Here is a 17987-nt window from a genome sequence, read left to right on the forward strand (position 1 = left end):
GCGTTTTCAATTTTTCTCTTTTTTCCTGAATAAATTTAACGGTTTGATAATTGGAATTATTTTCGAAAACAATTTATTCCGAAAAATTTTCTAGTTTTACCAAAAAATTCATTTTCAATTGGTTCTCCTGATCAAATTTTCTAAGTAATTAAAATTTTGCTTTTCATATTTTCGCCATTGACAAAATATATTTATGTGGATATGAGAGATAATAAATTTTAGATTATTTCAATCAACTATTAAAACAAATAAGTTATGGAATAAAAATTCAATTTTGTAGCTGTAGTAACCGGAATTCAAAATAACAATGACAAAAATGACAAAAATGACAAAAATGACAAAAATGACAAAAATGACAAAAATGACAAAAATGACAAAAATGACAAAAATGACAAAAATGACAAAAATGACAAAAATGACAAAAATGACAAAAATGACAAAAATGACAAAAATGACAAAAATGACAAAAATGACAAAAATGACAAAAATGACAAAAATGACAAAAATGACAAAAATGACAAAAATGACAAAAATGACAAAAATGACAAAAATGACAAAAATGACAAAAATGACAAAAATGACAAAAATGACAAAAATGACAAAAATGACAAAAATGACAAAAATGACAAAAATGACAAAAATGACAAAAATGACAAAAATGACAAAAATGACAAAAATGACAAAAATGACAAAAATGACAAAAATGACAAAAATGACAAAAATGACAAAATTGACAAAAATGACAAAAATGACAAAAATGACAAAAATGACAAAAATGACAAAAATGACAAAAATGACAAAAATGACAAAAATGACAAAAATGACAAAAATGACAAAAATGACAAAAATGACAAAAATGACAAAAATGACAAAAATGACAAAAATGACAAAAATGACAAAAATGACAAAAATGACAAAAATGACAAATATGACAAAAATGACAAAAATGACAAAAATGACAAAAATGACAAAAATGACAAAAATGACAAAAATGACAAAAATGACAAAAATGACAAAAATGACAAAAATGACAAAAATGACAAAAATGACAAAAATGACAAAAATGACAAAAATGACAAAAATGACAAAAATGACAAAAATGACAAAAATGACAAAAATGACAAAAATGACAAAAATGACAAAAATGACAAAAATGACAAAAATGACAAAAATGACAAAAATGACAAAAATGACAAAAATGACAAAAATGACAAAAATGACAAAAATGACAAAAATGACAAAAATGACAAAAATGACAAAAAAGACAAAAATGACAAAAATGACAAAAATGACAAAAATGACAAAAATGACAAAAATGACAAAAATGACAAAAATGACAAAAATGACAAAAATGACAAAAATGACAAAAATGACAAAAATGACAAAAATGACAAAAATGACAAAAATGACAAAAATGACAAAAATGACAAAAATGACAAAAATGACAAAAATGACAAAAATGACAAAAATGACAAAAATGACAAAAATGACAAAAATGACAAAAATGACAAAAATGACAAAAATAACAAAAATCACAAAAATCACAAAAATGACAAAAATGACAAAAATGACAAAAATGACAAAAATGACAAAAATTACAAAAATTACAAAAATGAAAAAAATGACAAAAATGACAAAAATGACAAAAATGACAAAAATGACAAAAATTACAAAAATTACAAAAATTACAAAAATTACAAAAATTACAAAAATTACAAAAATGACAAAAATGACAAAAATGACAAAAATGACAAAAATGACAAAAATGACAAAAATGACAAAAATGACAAAAATGACAAAAATGACAAAAATGACAAAAATGACAAAAATGACAAAAATGACAAAAATGACAAAAATGACAAAAATGACAAAAATGACAAAAATGACAAAAATGACAAAAATGACAAAAATGACAAAAATGACAAAAATGACAAAAATGACAAAAATGACAAAAATGACAAAATTGACAAAAATGACAAAATTGACAAAAAATGCACAAAAATGACGCCAAATGGCACAATTATGACACAAAAGTGACACATGAATGACACAAAAATCACACAAAAATTACAAAAATGCCACAAAAATGATTCCAAATTCTAACAAAGAATACACAAAAATGACACAAAATTGACGTAAACATTACACCAAAATTACAAAAATAAAATTAGACACAAATAATACAAAAATGACAAATAAATGACACAAAATGACACAAAAAAGACACATAAGTGACAAAAATGACACAAAAACAAGACAAAAATAACACTAAATTTTTAAAAGATGATTCAAGCGACAAAAAATGATACAAAAATGACATAATAATGAAACAAACCTACCAAAAATGTAAAAAAAATGACACAAATGTTATACCAAAATTACAAAAAATGACAGAAAAATTACACAGGAATTATACAAAAATGACATAAAAATGACACAAAAATAATCAAAAATGGTATAAAAATTACATAAAATGATTCAAAAAAGATACAAAAATGATACCAAAATGACACAAATATTAAACAAAAACGACACAAATATTACACAGAAATGACACAAAAACGACACAAAAAAACCAAAAAAGACATGAAAATGACATGAAATTTCACTAGATTTACACAAAAATGACACAAAAACGATAAAAAAGCGACACAAAAATGACACAAGAATGAAACAAAAATACAAAAAGTGATAAAAAAATGGCACAAAATCATACTATATTTTAACATGAGGAATACAAAAATGACACAAAGATGTGAAATAATGACACAAAAATAACCCATAAAAATTACACAAAAATGTCCAAAAATTATACAAATATGTCACAAAAATGATACAAAATTGACACAAAAATGATACAAAATGTTCACAAAAATAACACAAAAAGATACAAAAATGACACAAAAATGACACACAAATGACACAAAAAAAAACATAAAAATGACACAAAAACGACACATGAATGACACAAAAATGACACAAAAATGACACAAAAATGACACAAAAATGACACAAAAATGACACAAAAACAACACAAAAATGACACAAAAATGACACAAAAATGACACAAAAATGACACGAAAATGATACAAAAATTACAGAAATAACACCAAAATATCTCAAAAATGACACAAAAATTATACAAAAATGACACAAAAATGACACAAAAATGACCAAAAAATGACACTAAAGTGACACAAAAATGACACTAAAATTACATAAAAATGACACAAAAATCACACAAAAATGACACAAAAATGACACAAAAATGACACCAAAATGACACAAAAATGACACAAAAATGACACAAAAACGACACAAAAACGACACAAAAATGACACAAAAATGACACAAAAATGACACAAAAATGACACAAAAATGACACAAAAATGACATAAAAATGACACAAAAATGACACAAAAATGACACAAAAATGACACAAAAATGACACAAAAATGACACAAAAATGACACAAAAAAGTCACAAAAATGACACAAAAATGACACAAAATGATACAAAAATTACAAAAATAACACCAAAGTATCTCAAAAATGAGACAAAAATGACATAAAAATGACACAAAAATGACACAAAATGACACAAAAATGACAAAAAAATTACACAAAAATTACAAAAAAATGACACAAATGACAAAAAAAAATGACCTAATGATGACATAAAAATGACACAAAAATGATAAAAAATTATACAACAATGACACAAAATTACCCAAAAATAACACCAAAATGACACAAAAATGACACAAAAATGACACAAAAACGACACAAAAATGACACAAAAACAACACAAAAATGACACAAAAATAACACAAAAATGTAACAAATGTAACACATAAATAACAGAAAATCTACACAAAAATGACACAAAAGTAAAACAAAAAAATGCTACAAAATTTTCACAAAAATCAATCGAAATTCGCACAAAAATTATTTAAAAATGATATAACAACTACACAAAAATAACCAAAAATAGCCTTAAGGTGATACAAAAATGACACAAATAAGACATAAAAATTGACGTAAAAATTTGGTTTAAGAACATTGTGTTACATTTTTTGTTTCCCTTTTCTTCAAGCTGTGAATGTTTACAAAACTATACTTCTACTAGAAGTATGATTTTTTATGGGTTCAGCAATTGCTGATGAAGTAAAATTATCCTTTGAAATTCAGAACCGAACAGATTTGAATTCGTTTATGTAAGTCTTTTGAAAGTTATCATTTGATCAACTTTTTTTTTGAATAGTCGAAAAGCTTCTTTTAACACTGTTTTGATTTCGATGGAAAAATACAATCTGTTTCTTCAGGTTGCAAAACTTAATTCTTTATCTTTGGGGAATTTTGCGGTATGGCAAGAACATTGTGTATGCAACTTGTTGGAAACCCCATTTTTTTCAGCATTTTTTCAGCAGTGAAACAACCTAGGAACACCATTTTCGAAGTTGTTAACTTCAATTCTTACAAACGAATCTTCACGGTAACTTTTGTGATCGCAATTGAAGCCCAAACAACAAACAGGTCCTTTCTAACGGAAGATTTATGAGCGTCTAGGATTGTTTTTTTCTCCCGAAAAATTCGACACAGGTTGCCAGTTGCACAGTTAGAAAAGAGTTACCCAATCCCCGGGGTACTTTGTCACCGTCGGCAGCGAATTGTTTATCTGTCAAAACACCGAGGCGAGAAAAAAAACCCAAAATATATCCGTGACAGGTTGTAAAAAAGTTAGAAACAACAAGAGAGTCACCAGGAAAAAAAATACGCAAATATGATTCCACCTTTTGCATTACTGGTAGCAAGCTTTTGGGTCCGCGTTGACATGGGCCTAAAAAACAAAACAAAACAGAAAAAAAACGGCCCACGCTGGGAGTTCCGCTTTTACACCTTTCGGAAATTTTTATGACCGGGACCTTATCGTAAAACAACAACAACTCAACGAGAACCGAAAGTCAATGCACACGTTTGTTGCGTAATACCTTTTTCTCTGCCTCAAATGCTCTTTCTCTCGTTTGGGTTTAAAAAATTTGGCTTGCATTGGAAAAGGCAATTACTCACAGTTGGTGGCGTTTTTCTCAAAATTTTATAAAGGAAAAAAAACTGAGCCCCGGGAATGACTCTTGAAGGGTTGGCTGCCAAAAAAAAAAAAAACGTTAAGCCTTTAGAGGTACATTTGACGTTTGACGGATGGACTCCCGGTGAGCGCTTTCTAATTTTTGCTGCTGGTTTTCGTTTCAGTGTGTCTGTCAACCGAACCTATTCAAGATTTCGTCTCCAGAGTCGGTTGACCTTGGTTGAAGGCGAAGAGAAAGCTCTCTTGAATCCGATTTTTGGCTTCGGGAAAGCGTGATAAAGGGTTTCGGCTCAATGGTTTTCGAGTCGTTTTTTTTCTTGGCCTGCTTTTTTCGTTGTCGTTATAATGGTTTCCAAAAGTCAAGGCCTGCTGCATAATCTGCCCATTAGTGCGGCAATTGGCTTTTCGAGGGCACTCGTCCATGACTAATGGGGCGACATTTGATTCGAACTATTTTCCCGCTAACGATCGTTCGTAGGGGAAATTTTCTTGCCACCAATTGGCGAATATTTGCTCACATGTTTCCCATTTATTGGCCTGTTTAGCGAAACAAACAAATTGGCTGCGGAAATCGAGACGCCAGTGTTTGATAAACAGAAATGCTGCCCTAGGCGAATATCCACAAAGTAAGTAGGAGGCGCTGCCAGTGAGTTATGATTTGTAACACGATTCCAGTACACGGGTAAACTTTACACATTACTAAACCTAAACTCGCTCAGGTCTCTCGGCTTCCCATTGCGTACTCTCTGAAGACGGTTTTGGTCACGGCCCATTAGAGGAAAGTATAGGAAAAACCCACCGACTCCAAACCGGGACACCCGAGACCCGGGGAGGATTAGCAAAAACATTTATGCAAACGGAGCCCCATTAAAGTGATTATTATTATTGTTATTATTATTGTTGCATAATTCAGACGCCGCCATCAATGCAGGCAACTTGCCCTGCCAGGCAAAACCAAAACATCAACAACTCCAACAAACGGAAACAAAAACAACACCAACTCGCTCAGGGCAGCGAGCGCCAATATGATTCGTTCGTTCCTTCGTTGATCGTCGTTTGTACGGGCTTCGGGTAACGATTATTAAGTCAACAATATAATTTAGCATTTGTTAAAGTGTAGCAAAAAGTGGTTAATGCTGAGAAATGAGAACGCCCTCGGCGGCTTCTCCCTGCATTTGGTTTTTTTTGCTATCAGCTTCGATCGAAGCAGGGTTGCCAACCAGCACTCGACTGAACCTTTGCGATGCAACTCTGGATGAACTTTATCTATTCGGCTGCGCTGCACCTCTCCCCCTTCTCTTGTTTGCGTGCTCATTTCAACCTGTCGCAAACCAGCAAAATCGCGAGCACGCTATCTCTGCATATCCGGTGGTCGTAAAGTCGGTTGAAGCGATCGTTCTTTAGACGGAGCCATTGATGAGATCGTTATTGCTTGCGTTTTCAATGGGGTTTTCCGTTTTTGCTAAATCGTTTGAGCACACTTTGAAGCGATCCCGATGGGTTGAGATTTAGCTCCATTTTGTACCTCTTTTCAAAAACACCTTTTCGATGATACAGTTTTTTGAGCTTGTCAAAATTTTATATAACAAGTAAAAGTACTTTTTTTCATATTTGGGCAACATACACTCTTTTATTCTTCAATAACGACAAATTTCATTTCAACGACTTATTATGAACTAAACTATTATTTTTGAAGGTTTTCCATGGATTCTATTTCTTCTAATTGGCGCTCCAGAAATGCACCTCAGAGTAATTTTGAAAAACCTTCTATAGATTTTTCTCTGTTGAGACGCCGAGCGCACACCAAATCGAATAGCGATTAAAAATAAAAAAGAGGGTGAGAGGAAGAACGTATATTTTGCTGAGTGCAAGAGAGAAGCTCTTGTGCAAATCAGATGATTCGATGAGGTTTGTTCGCTCTTCATGATGTGTGATAGCGAGATCTCTTTCTCTCACAGCAGTGCTGTCACTCGAGCGTTGGCATCGCTTGGCACATGGCTTTGGCTTCATTCGATCACGTGTATTGAGTACTTCGGAAAAAAAGTGTAGCGCACAAGGAAAAGTATGTTTTGATTTTTTAGAGACACTGGTTTTCGTTTCGAATTTATTTTTAAAAGACACCGGTATTTTAGTAAGTTTTTCCCCTAAATGAAATTTTTTTTATGGAGAATTTCTTTCAAGTATTGTTCTAGAAACATAACAGTGCGTAGAAAACTTTTGGCTTTGAAACAGAGAATTAGATGAATATGGAACTTCGAAGCGTGATTGCGGTTTTAGCTTCCTTGTTTAGAAACGGAGGTCTTAAGCAATATTGTTTCGTAGTGCAATACCACTTCGAAACTTATTCCAAAAAAATCATGAAACATGAAAAAATAGTAAAATGTTTTTTTTTTCTAATTTGTGATAAAATCAATGTCGTAATACGAACATAAACTGTAGCATAAGATGGTAGAAGTAAGTGCCTAACAAATCCATTCTACTATTCTTTACTCTGATGTATTCGAATTAATTTAACTCCATTCAGTATCACTCGACTCTACTCTATTCAAATCTTCATTTACCATCTTTTTTAGATTCTTATCTACTCTTTTCTACTATATTCAACTCTAATCTTCTTTTCTCTACTCTCTACTCTACTTCTACTTTACCCTGCTATATTTTACTCTATCTAATTCTACTAAACTCTACACTACTGTACTCAACTCTTCTGTTATTTACTCTTCTTGAGTAGATACTCTTGTTTTCGCTTCTCTACTCTACTAGACTCTACTATTCTCTACTTTACCCTACAATACTCTAATCTATTATCCTCTTTTCTACACTACTCTACTCTACTCTATTCTACTCTACTCTACTCAAATCTACTCAACTCTACTCAACTCCACTATACTCTAATCTAATCTACTCTACTCTACCCTTCTCTACTCTACTATACTATCACTATTCTTTTTTCTATACTCTCCTCTTTTTTAGTGTACTCTACTCTACCCTACTATACTCTTCTCTCATTTATTCTTTTATATTTAACGCTTCTTTCCTCTACTCTCTACTCTATCTCTACCCTACTATATTCTACTCTATTTAACTCTACTCTATTGAACTCTACTCTTCTTCACTTCACTTCACACGTCTCTACTCTACTTTTTTCTTCACTATTCTTACACTACACTTTTTTACTCTTCTCAACTCTACTCTACTCAATCAAAATCTTCTCTACTCTACTCTACTCTACTGTACTTTACCCTTATCTATACTATACTATGCTCTTTTCAACTCTACCCTTACGATGCTCTACTCTACCCTACTCTTTTCAAATCTACTCTTCTCTTTTAATTCCACTCTACTCTATTCTACACTACTCTACTCTACTCTATTCGACTTTTCTCAACTTCACTCTACTCTACTCTACCCTATCATGGCACCACAACGATTTTTCTAAATTGTTTAAAGTTTATAAATCCAATTTGTCTGCGAGGAATACTTTTCCAAGCTTTTACCCAGTATTGTTCATTTCATCTAGAGAGACTGATTGATATTTTTACAATCCTTGTTCGAGAATGGGGTGAATAGTCTTTAAAGTTCATTGTTCTTAATAGGGTGTTTATCGCATCTCAGGTGAATATTCCAATTAAACAATCAATTTGAAAAAATAGGAAGTCGAATGATTGTCAATCTATTAATGACTGCTTAACTGAGTTTGACGCATCATATGATTGTACATTATCAGTTTCTATTATTTATAAAAATAAACAAAAATTTATTTTTATGTATAAATGTTACCTAACGATTTATGTCAGGGTAGTTGATGTAGAAAAATAAAACTAAAAAATTGTAGGAATTCATAAATAATAATCTTGAAATCGTGAGTTATACGAGAGATAATTGAGAGCCAAGCATTTTTGAATCGGAAAAAATATCCGTTCTAAAATTATGGACTGAAAACAGGTGGCGAGAAAAACTTGTTTGTAAATAAGAGAAAATCAAGCTGTAAGAGCAAGTTCACTGATGTTGGGAAAAAATGGTAGAAATTTTGTCACTTTTTGCACATTTCGAAAATTTTGCCATGCAAAAACATTTCCAAGATCTGTGGCCGTCAAGTTTTCGAACAACACGTGTTGTAGTTTCGCATGATGTGATGCAAAAATAGCAATATTTCTATCACATACGGCTGAAATAGAAACAGTGCGATACACCGCCAAAAGATCTTGAAAACATTTTTGCATGGTTCAATTTTCAAAATGTCAAAATTTCTACCACTTTTTCCCAATACCAGTGAACTTGCCCTAATATTTCACAAAAACCCACTAAACTTAAAAACAGAATCGATTTCACTTCTTTGAAAACGTTCATCTTTCTTCATTTCATCAACACACTCAACTCAGAGAACCTGAAACACGCTAGAGGCAAGGTTGCTAAAATCACAGAAAGTTCTGTAATTTCACAGAATTTTTAGGTATTTTCATCTCAGAACCTATGTCACAGAACATAGAGTTTTCTGAAAAGGAACAGATTTCACAGATGTTTTCAATTTTCTACGTGTTTTCAAAATTTCAATTTTTAATGTCAATATTAGTTGAGAATTTTTAAGATTTCATTGGAAAAATATGTTGAGAAAAGTATGGTTGCTGATGCAACTTCTGATGAATTTTCAATGATACTTTTGAAAATAGCGTCTCAGAAAATTATCCAGAATTTCAAGGTAGAATCTCAGAAAATAAGAATTTTTTTTTAGTTAAAAAAGAGAATTTTTTTTAGCAACTTTGGTAAGAGGCTACTCAAGTGATCTTAAAATTTCAAAGAATCCTATTGCAAACAATCAACTATATTCTATGCATCGATGATACATGTTTGTTTCTAACAAAACAATAAAATACTAAATCTAATAGGGCTGGCAGTTGAAAGACTAAATTTTTCAAATTAACGTACGCTAATAACATTTCGTTGTAAGAGAATCAACCAACATTGTTTATCGCTCGTTGTTTTCTCTCAAACGCTCTCCTTCCTGCCGAGACCGATCGTAACAACCGCCATTGTTTTTTCATTCGAATTCAATTTTTTTTTCACACGAGAGATCAACGTGATCCGTCTCTCATAAAGTTAGTCTACCTCAAAGGATCTAGGTGTCCTAATTTATCAATTTTTGTTCTGATTTTTGAGAGACTGTCCTGAATTTTCAGAAACGCTTGAATTGTTCTGATTTTTGCTCTGTAAAATGTCCTGATTCAGAACAAATCAGGACATTTTACATATATATTTTTTTTAAATATCTAAATTATAAGTGAACTTAAAGTTAAATGATGAGAACATAACACAAATCTGTAGTAGAATAGTATAACCGATGATAGTCTTTGGTTAAAATGATAATGAACTGGTATTTTCCGATATAAACTGCAGGCAAGTCAAAGTTTCGCTCGTTTCTATTGCATAGTTTGAGGTAATGCATAGTTTCATTACCTGGATTTCGCCTTTATTTATGCAATCGAAACTGATCGGCATGTTATTTCTATAAATTTAGTGGTGTCCTCAAAAATCCTGATTCATTCATCGCGGTGTCCTGGCTTTTGATAAATCCACCAGGCACCTCTGGTCTACCTATAAACTTATCTCGCTTTTAATTTCAGAACGCATTGCACTCTCTATTTCAGAACTCTACAGCGTTGCCACATATACCAATTTTACGGTATTTATATCGATTTTTGAGAAAATTTTCGACTAAGAATCGGTATTTACCGATTGCCGATTTTTGGCAAAACATATCTACTAATGTTTAAGATTTTGACTCAGAATATATTTTTTTTTAGTCTGAACAAGACTTCCGAAGATATTGGATTTGTTGTAAGCTTTTTAAGGAAGCCCACTTGAAGCTAACCAAGCTATAAAAAATTTGCGCTTACGCTTAGCTGATTTCAGAGCCTCTAATCTTAAAACTTATTTTGATTTTATAAGATGAGTGAACGTTGTTTTAACTAATCGAATAAAAAATGTTTAAAAACCAAGAGATTTATTTTTCTTCATTTGAAAGTTGTATGTTTGAAGAGTAACCCACGAATAGATTCCTTAGAAATTGCGAAAAAAAATACGAAAAAATTTAAGAACTATTGTTTTCTATACAGTAATCAATAACACAAGAGAATATTTAGAGTCTATGTTTCAATTACTTTTTTTTTTGAGATTTTGGCGTTCTGTGGTAAAAGTCATTTTTCAGATCTTGTCAAATGCCTCTTGGTTCGGTTGAAATGAGGAATTTTGAAAATTTATCGAGTCTAGAGTAAAATAGATCTTTGATAACCGATGTTCAAACAAAACTTAAAACTCAACACAACAAAAACTTAAAACTCATTTATATTCTCTTTATTTTTCTTCATTCGATCAAGAATTATTTCTTAGTTTCAGAGATACAACGCTTTAATAAAAAAAGTGCTACAGTCTTTAAAGAAAGTTAAACAGATAAAATAATCTGACATCATCAACGAATATTTTTTAGTATTCAATATTATAACTTAATTTAAAGCTGTAAAACGTAAGACCTATGCCTTTAAAAAATATCAAAGATTCAATTCGTATTTTGCAGAATTGAAAAAAAATATATAATGAAATCTTCTATAACTTTGATTTATCGGCCTAGCGGTGAAAAGTGATGTCCTTTTTAGTAGGGACATCTAAAGATTATGAAATTTTTATATAGATGGATAGAAGGTTGGAAGAAATGAAAGATGGTGAAAATGAGCGGGCAGAATTTGTCTAGAAGCATTACCATCACATACCAAATTTTTGTTCCTCACGAGCCTACTACTATGAAGTGGTAGATACAGATAGAGTTGCATCTACCACCACACATTAGTAGGCTTAGCGTGGTCCGCCCCACAAGCGAGAACTTGTAGTGCGGACGAACAAAAAGATGGTATGTGATCGCTCAGATAAGCTCCCTTTAACTCAGAAACGCATCTATCGATGTTTAAGTCTTCTCAGTTTGTTATCTTCGCATTCGTTACATGCGGGGTTTGCATGCGAAACGGTACGGTCGATAGTCTGATAGTGTCATTTTCACCATCTTTCATTTCTTCCAACCTTCTATCCATCTATATAAAAATTTCATAATCTTTAGATGTCCCTACTAAAAAGGACATCACTTTTCACCGCTAGGCCGATAAATCAAAGTAACAAACAAAAATTACGGTGGTTAATCTCTTCATAAAATCTTCTATAACTTTTTTCAAAAATCAAATTCAGTCGCGGTCTCCGGGAAAGTTGATCATTGAATTTAAACCTTTATTTTCAAAATCTTTGTAAACAAATTTATTCTACAAATAAATTAAAAAAGTATTCAACTGTTTTCAAAAGTTTACTCGAAAACAAGACAGATAGAAACAAAAATTTTACATATTTTTCGATCAGAGCCCCAAAATGAGTCAAATGTGCTGTTATATTTTTTGCTCCTCGGAAAATGTGAATTTCGTTGCCTTGTGTAATTACACTAGCCTTGGTAGGAAGATTATCTCTTCATGGTCTATAAGCTTTCTTTGAATTAAAAAAAAAAACAAATGAAATTCATAAGGTATCATCAAAGTAAATATTTTAGGTTAAAACTTCTAGGACTGATATTAAAGTCGGTAACATGTAGGTAAAAGTGTTTGAATAACAACTTTAACAAGACCAATAAGCCAGGAAGCTTCGGCATTATTTAGTAAACTTTCAGTACAGAATTTTTTGAATAATAGAAATTTTCAAAAACTTCTTAACCAAAAATATTAGAAGTTTCGACGATTCTGGAAACCTTTGAAAACCTGTATGAAGATTTTCTAAAAAATAGCGTTTATGAAGTCTTTCTGAGTCCACGATATAAAAAATGTTAATAATTTGAATCGAAATACAAATCATGCATATGCGAAGGCATTTACAACAGAAGGAATTCGCCAGATCTCACCGAAAACGACTTTTTTCAGTCGCTTTAATAAACCGATTTTCATTCCGATTAACCCTTTAAGGCATAGTGTTGTTATAAAATAGCACTAATGAAAATCAAAATATCTCGGATACGCATGAATATTTTTGAGGGATGTATAAGCAAAAAATATTCTAGAAATTAAAAGAAATAAGCCCATGGTATTTTTATTACGACGTTCCAATGTATGTGTGAGATATCGGACAAAGTATGCAAAAAATAGCAAAAATCAAATCTTTTTAAAGGAGTGTTTGGCAAAATGAAACATGATGACCTTTTTTTTTGTCGTCAGGTACAATTTGTTTTATTTCGATAATCCGTAGAAAATACGTAAATTTCGAGCATCGAACCGAAGACCCGTAGAGTGCGTAAAATCCGTAGAGTAGATCTTCGGAGAAATCCGTGGAGTAGATTTACTAAAAAATCCGTAGAGTAGATCTTCAGAAAAAATCCTTAGATCTGGCAACGCCACTTCTCACGACGACTGCCGGCCCGGCGAGTTTTTTTGTGTGCTGCTCATTTCCTATTTACTGTGTTGCCTATCTTTCATTGTACAACTTTCGTTCAAACTATTTTTACTAGTCTTATTCCCTACCTTTTCTACCAAGGGACTTTTCTTCATAAGCGTTTTTTTAAGTTTTGATAATTCGGATAAAAATGCGGCCAATTAAAAAAAACAGTAGGGGAGGAGCGGGCTATATGCGCCTATTAAGCAAAATACTGATTGAATCCAATATGTCATCGAATATGTGTACAAAAACTATATGCACATGTGCAGACATCTGTTTTCTATACATTGGAGTAATTTTTATGTTGAAATCTCCTTCCGTTTTTGAGAAATTGATTTTATTATAACTGTTGTCAAAATAGCCGAATCTCAAACCGTGCGGGCTAAACGCGCCTATTTATGTTTTAGGTAAAATTTCTGCTTTTAGCCATACTTCCGTATAATTTCATTGGAAATGCTAGAAACTTATAACTTTCATACGACAAAGCTGAAGTTTTATAAAAATCTATGTCTTTTATAACTTTATAGAATAAACAAAATTTAGGGTTGCCATCATATGGAGGAATTTCATTCCTAAGATAAATTTTATCAAATCTGTTTTCAGATCTTCAATTTGATCTTAAGATATTGATTAGAGCTTAAATTTGAAGTTTTAATGATAAATATCATATATTTATTTTATTTTACCTGTTTTTTAAGGGTAGCGGCATTTTACAAATATGATGGGGGCATACAAAAACACTCTCTTATTCCACTTTCCCATCATTAAGAAACCATCATAAAAGCTAAAATTTGTTTAACTTTTAAGGTTCATTTGAATAAGAAACAAAAACCACCCAACTTTTTGTTTTGAGCTTCTTTTCATTTTATTTTTAAAAGTCAAAATATTACATCAAAAGGTATCAAAACCTTGTATGAATTTTTAATTTTTTTTTTGAGTTGGTTTATTCATAAAATTCATTCTTGCCTCATGTTAAAAGCGTATTACCCTCAAAATGCATTGATTAGATATGTTGTCTTGTCAGCCATTTCGTCAAACGGCCGTAGGGTCATTTAACCCAATAGGCTCATTTAGGAAACCTTTCCCCTAGTTCACGTTGAGTTGCTGATGCTATTGAAAAGCATCGCTAGGCTGTTAGAGAGAATACCAATGTGGAACGAAAGCAATTGTTGAAAAAAGTTTGGGCTTGAGTGCAAAGATTATTTCGTTAAAAGTCAGTTAACACTGAAGTCACCAATTAGTTACTTGTTCTAATTCTAGTTAATCTAGTGTAGGAGTCACAAATCAAAATTGCATCTCAATTTTAACCAACCGAAAAATCAAACTTCCATACAATAATGCAACCTTTCTGAAGAAATAAAAATCAATCCACTTAAGTGCGATCAAAAATTGGCTGCAAAGCCCGGTTCAATCGAATGGTCGGTTGCCCAGAAATCACAAAATAAAAACCGATCCATTGGCCAATTTCGAAAATCGAAGCATGCCAATTTGCGGTTGTTCTCTCGAAAAAAAAAATCGAAGCAGATGGTCCGCCGTCGTAAATCATTTTTTGCGGGATCGAACTTTGAAACAGGGGAAAAAAAGAAGGATAGCAGACAAAAGAAATCCAAGATGGCCGCCGGCCGATTGACCTTTTGTTCTGTGGTCGGCCATTAGGGAAACGAGAGCACAAAAGGGACACACCGAAAAACGGAGGGTATGCAAATAAATCAAAACCGTGGGCTTTCGTGTGTCTTTCTTTTCCTTCGAGAGGGGTATATCGGGAACATTTGCCCATTTTTCTGGTGTTTCTGGGGCGGTGGCAAACAAACCGTAAAATGTTCGAGAGGGCTTATGGTTTTGCGCCATTATTGTTATTATTATTATTGTTATTATCACTATTATTATTGCCGACGGGCACGGAACGGTGCAAAAAGACTCAAAGAAAAAAATACCGGGAGGGCCATCATCGGTCTTTGGTCGAACTTTTGTCAATGGGTCTCTTAATGAACTCGAAACATCGTTTTATGGCTGCCATAATGACTGATTTTGTCCGTTTTGTCTAAGCTTAACGTTTTCTCATTGTCATAATTCGTTTTTTTTCCCATTTTTCTTTTCCAGATTGGATGAGCAACCCTTTCGATCGAGTAGTCTGTGGTGATTTTGCCGGTAAGTTTCACGAAAAATGTCAACAGAAAGATCGCAGTAGGTCATGCGACCGAGAACCAGTTTGAAACGAGCAAAACTGAAACTGTGGGACAAACTTTTGTCTCTTGATGGAGGAATTTGATCATAAATTACGTGTTACTCGACCACTTATCTTTCTTCAACTTTTGATTAATCCCCTAGTGATTTTAATAATAAGAAATCATCTTGTTGAGTCAAATTGTGTCGATCGTGTACGAGCTCGTAAATTGTTCAAGTCATTTTGATTTCATGGCCATCAAGCCACTGTCCGGTTCTCTTTTTGACCATTTTTTTCAATCTTCAATTCATCCAAACTTGTATTAAAACTTTAAGCAGAAAACCAGCTCCAGGTCCAGAGACTGGCTGCTGACATATGCACTGATTTATGCTGCCGTTTGCCCCTTTTTGATCGTTCCGGGAGCCAGAGTAAAAACTTCGTTACATTGTTCGTGGACCGATTTCCCTGGAACAGGGGCCCTACATTTCGAGGGACCAAACTTCAAACTTCCACCAAATATGGCGCAAACTGTGTGTTTTTTTCTCTCGAGGTTAGAATCGTCTGAAGGGTTGGAAAATTTATGCTGATTGTGATGCGTCCGGATGCGCGCACGTCCCTCGGACCAGAATCCACTTTTTGCGCTGAATTTCTAATGATGCTGGAGGAATTCAGACCGAAGGCACAAACTTAAGCCGCGAAAATCTGTTCGGTACGTATTTCAGCCGGGCGGCCGCATCTTCCATTTTTACGACCTTTGTGGACTTAAACCTGGTACGAGGAACCCCTTTTTTTGCTTAGACACCGGCATCACAAACCTTCCGGAAAGATGCAATCTCGTTCGAGGGCCTTTTGTGGTTGTCGTTATAACCATGTCTTTTTTTCTTGCTTGCTAGCTTGCTAGCAAAAACCGTATTTCTGAATGCAGTGCTTCATCTGGCCGCGCCGCCATGACATGAATTATGATCCCGACGGAAAAACGCTGTCTGCCGCCTTTTTCTCTCCTTCTTCTGTTTTTTTGCGTTCCTTCAAAGTTGTCGGGATAACCTCCGGCGGCAACTTTCCATCCAGTCCAGTGACAGACTCGTTTGTTATTTACTTTTGAGTCACGTCCCCCCGGGTTTTTACTTATTTCTGTTCTTGGCCCGTTCGATGCCCGGGTCTCTTGAAGAAGTTGCATACCAGTAGGCCTTGGGAACAGAAAAAACGCTCAATTCTGCCAGTCAGACGCATGGCACTAGAATTATGTATCACATCGACTTAAGGCACAGCAAGCTGGGTTAAAGTGTTGCCGATTTCTTCACAGTATGTTTTCAAATCAAGCTGAAAAATATTGACATTTTTGACATTTTCGAAATTTTTGAAATTTTTACATTTTTGACAATTTTCGAACTTTTTAAATTTTGTAAATTTTTGACATTTTTGACATTTTGAAATTTTTGATATTTTTGACATCTACGTCATTTTTGACATTTTTGACATTTTTGACATTTTTGACATTATTGACATTTTTGACATTTTTGACATTTTTTACATTTTTGACATTTTTGACATTTTTGACATTTTTGACATTTTTGAAATTTTTGACATTTTTGACATTTTTGACATTTTTGTCATTTTTGACATTTTTGTCATTTTTGACATTTTTGACATTTTTGACATTTTTGACATTTTTGACATTTTTGACATTTTTGACATTTTTGACATTTTTGACATTTTTGACATTTTTGACATTTTTGACATTTTTGACATTTTTGACATTTTTGACATTTTTGACATTTTTGACATTTTTGACATTTTTGACATTTTTGACATTTTTGACATTTTTGACATTTTTGACATTTTTGACATTTTTGACATTTTTGACATTTTTGACATTTTTGACATTTTTGACATTTTTGACATTTTTGACATTTTTGACATTTTTGACATTTTTGACAGTTTTGACAGTTTTGACAGTTTTGTCAGTTTTGACATTTTTGACATTTTTGACATTTTTGACATTTTTTGACATTATTGACATTTTTGACATTTTTGACATTTTTGTCATTTTTGACATTTTTGACATTATTGACATTTTTGACATTTTTGACAAGGTTGACAGTTTTGACATTTTTGACAATTTTGAAATTTTTGACATTTTGACATTTTTGAAATTTTTGACATTTTTAACATTTTTGACATTTTTGACATTTTTGACATTTTTGACAATTTTTGACAATTTTGACAATTTTGACAATTTGGACTATTTCGACAATTTTGACAATTTCGACAACTTTGACAACTTTAA

The 17987-nt window shown here is 32.4% G+C and overlaps 1 protein-coding gene across 9 annotated transcripts in view; it reads left to right on the forward strand.

Moving 5' to 3' along the window:
* The window catches only part of LOC129739942 (homeobox protein abdominal-A homolog), a 107361-nt gene that overhangs the window by 21081 nt on the left and 68293 nt on the right, over positions 1–17987 (forward strand). For all 9 annotated transcript variants that reach the window (XM_055731505.1, XM_055731535.1, XM_055731525.1 and 6 more), the window contains one exon: positions 15637–15684. In XM_055731505.1, the coding sequence (XP_055587480.1) occupies positions 15637–15684 (48 nt within the window). The remainder of the gene's footprint in view (positions 1–15636; positions 15685–17987) is intronic.

The sequence above is a fragment of the Uranotaenia lowii genome, chromosome 1 (genome assembly GCF_029784155.1).
Source record: "Uranotaenia lowii strain MFRU-FL chromosome 1, ASM2978415v1, whole genome shotgun sequence".
Classification (NCBI taxonomy): domain Eukaryota; kingdom Metazoa; phylum Arthropoda; class Insecta; order Diptera; family Culicidae; genus Uranotaenia; species Uranotaenia lowii.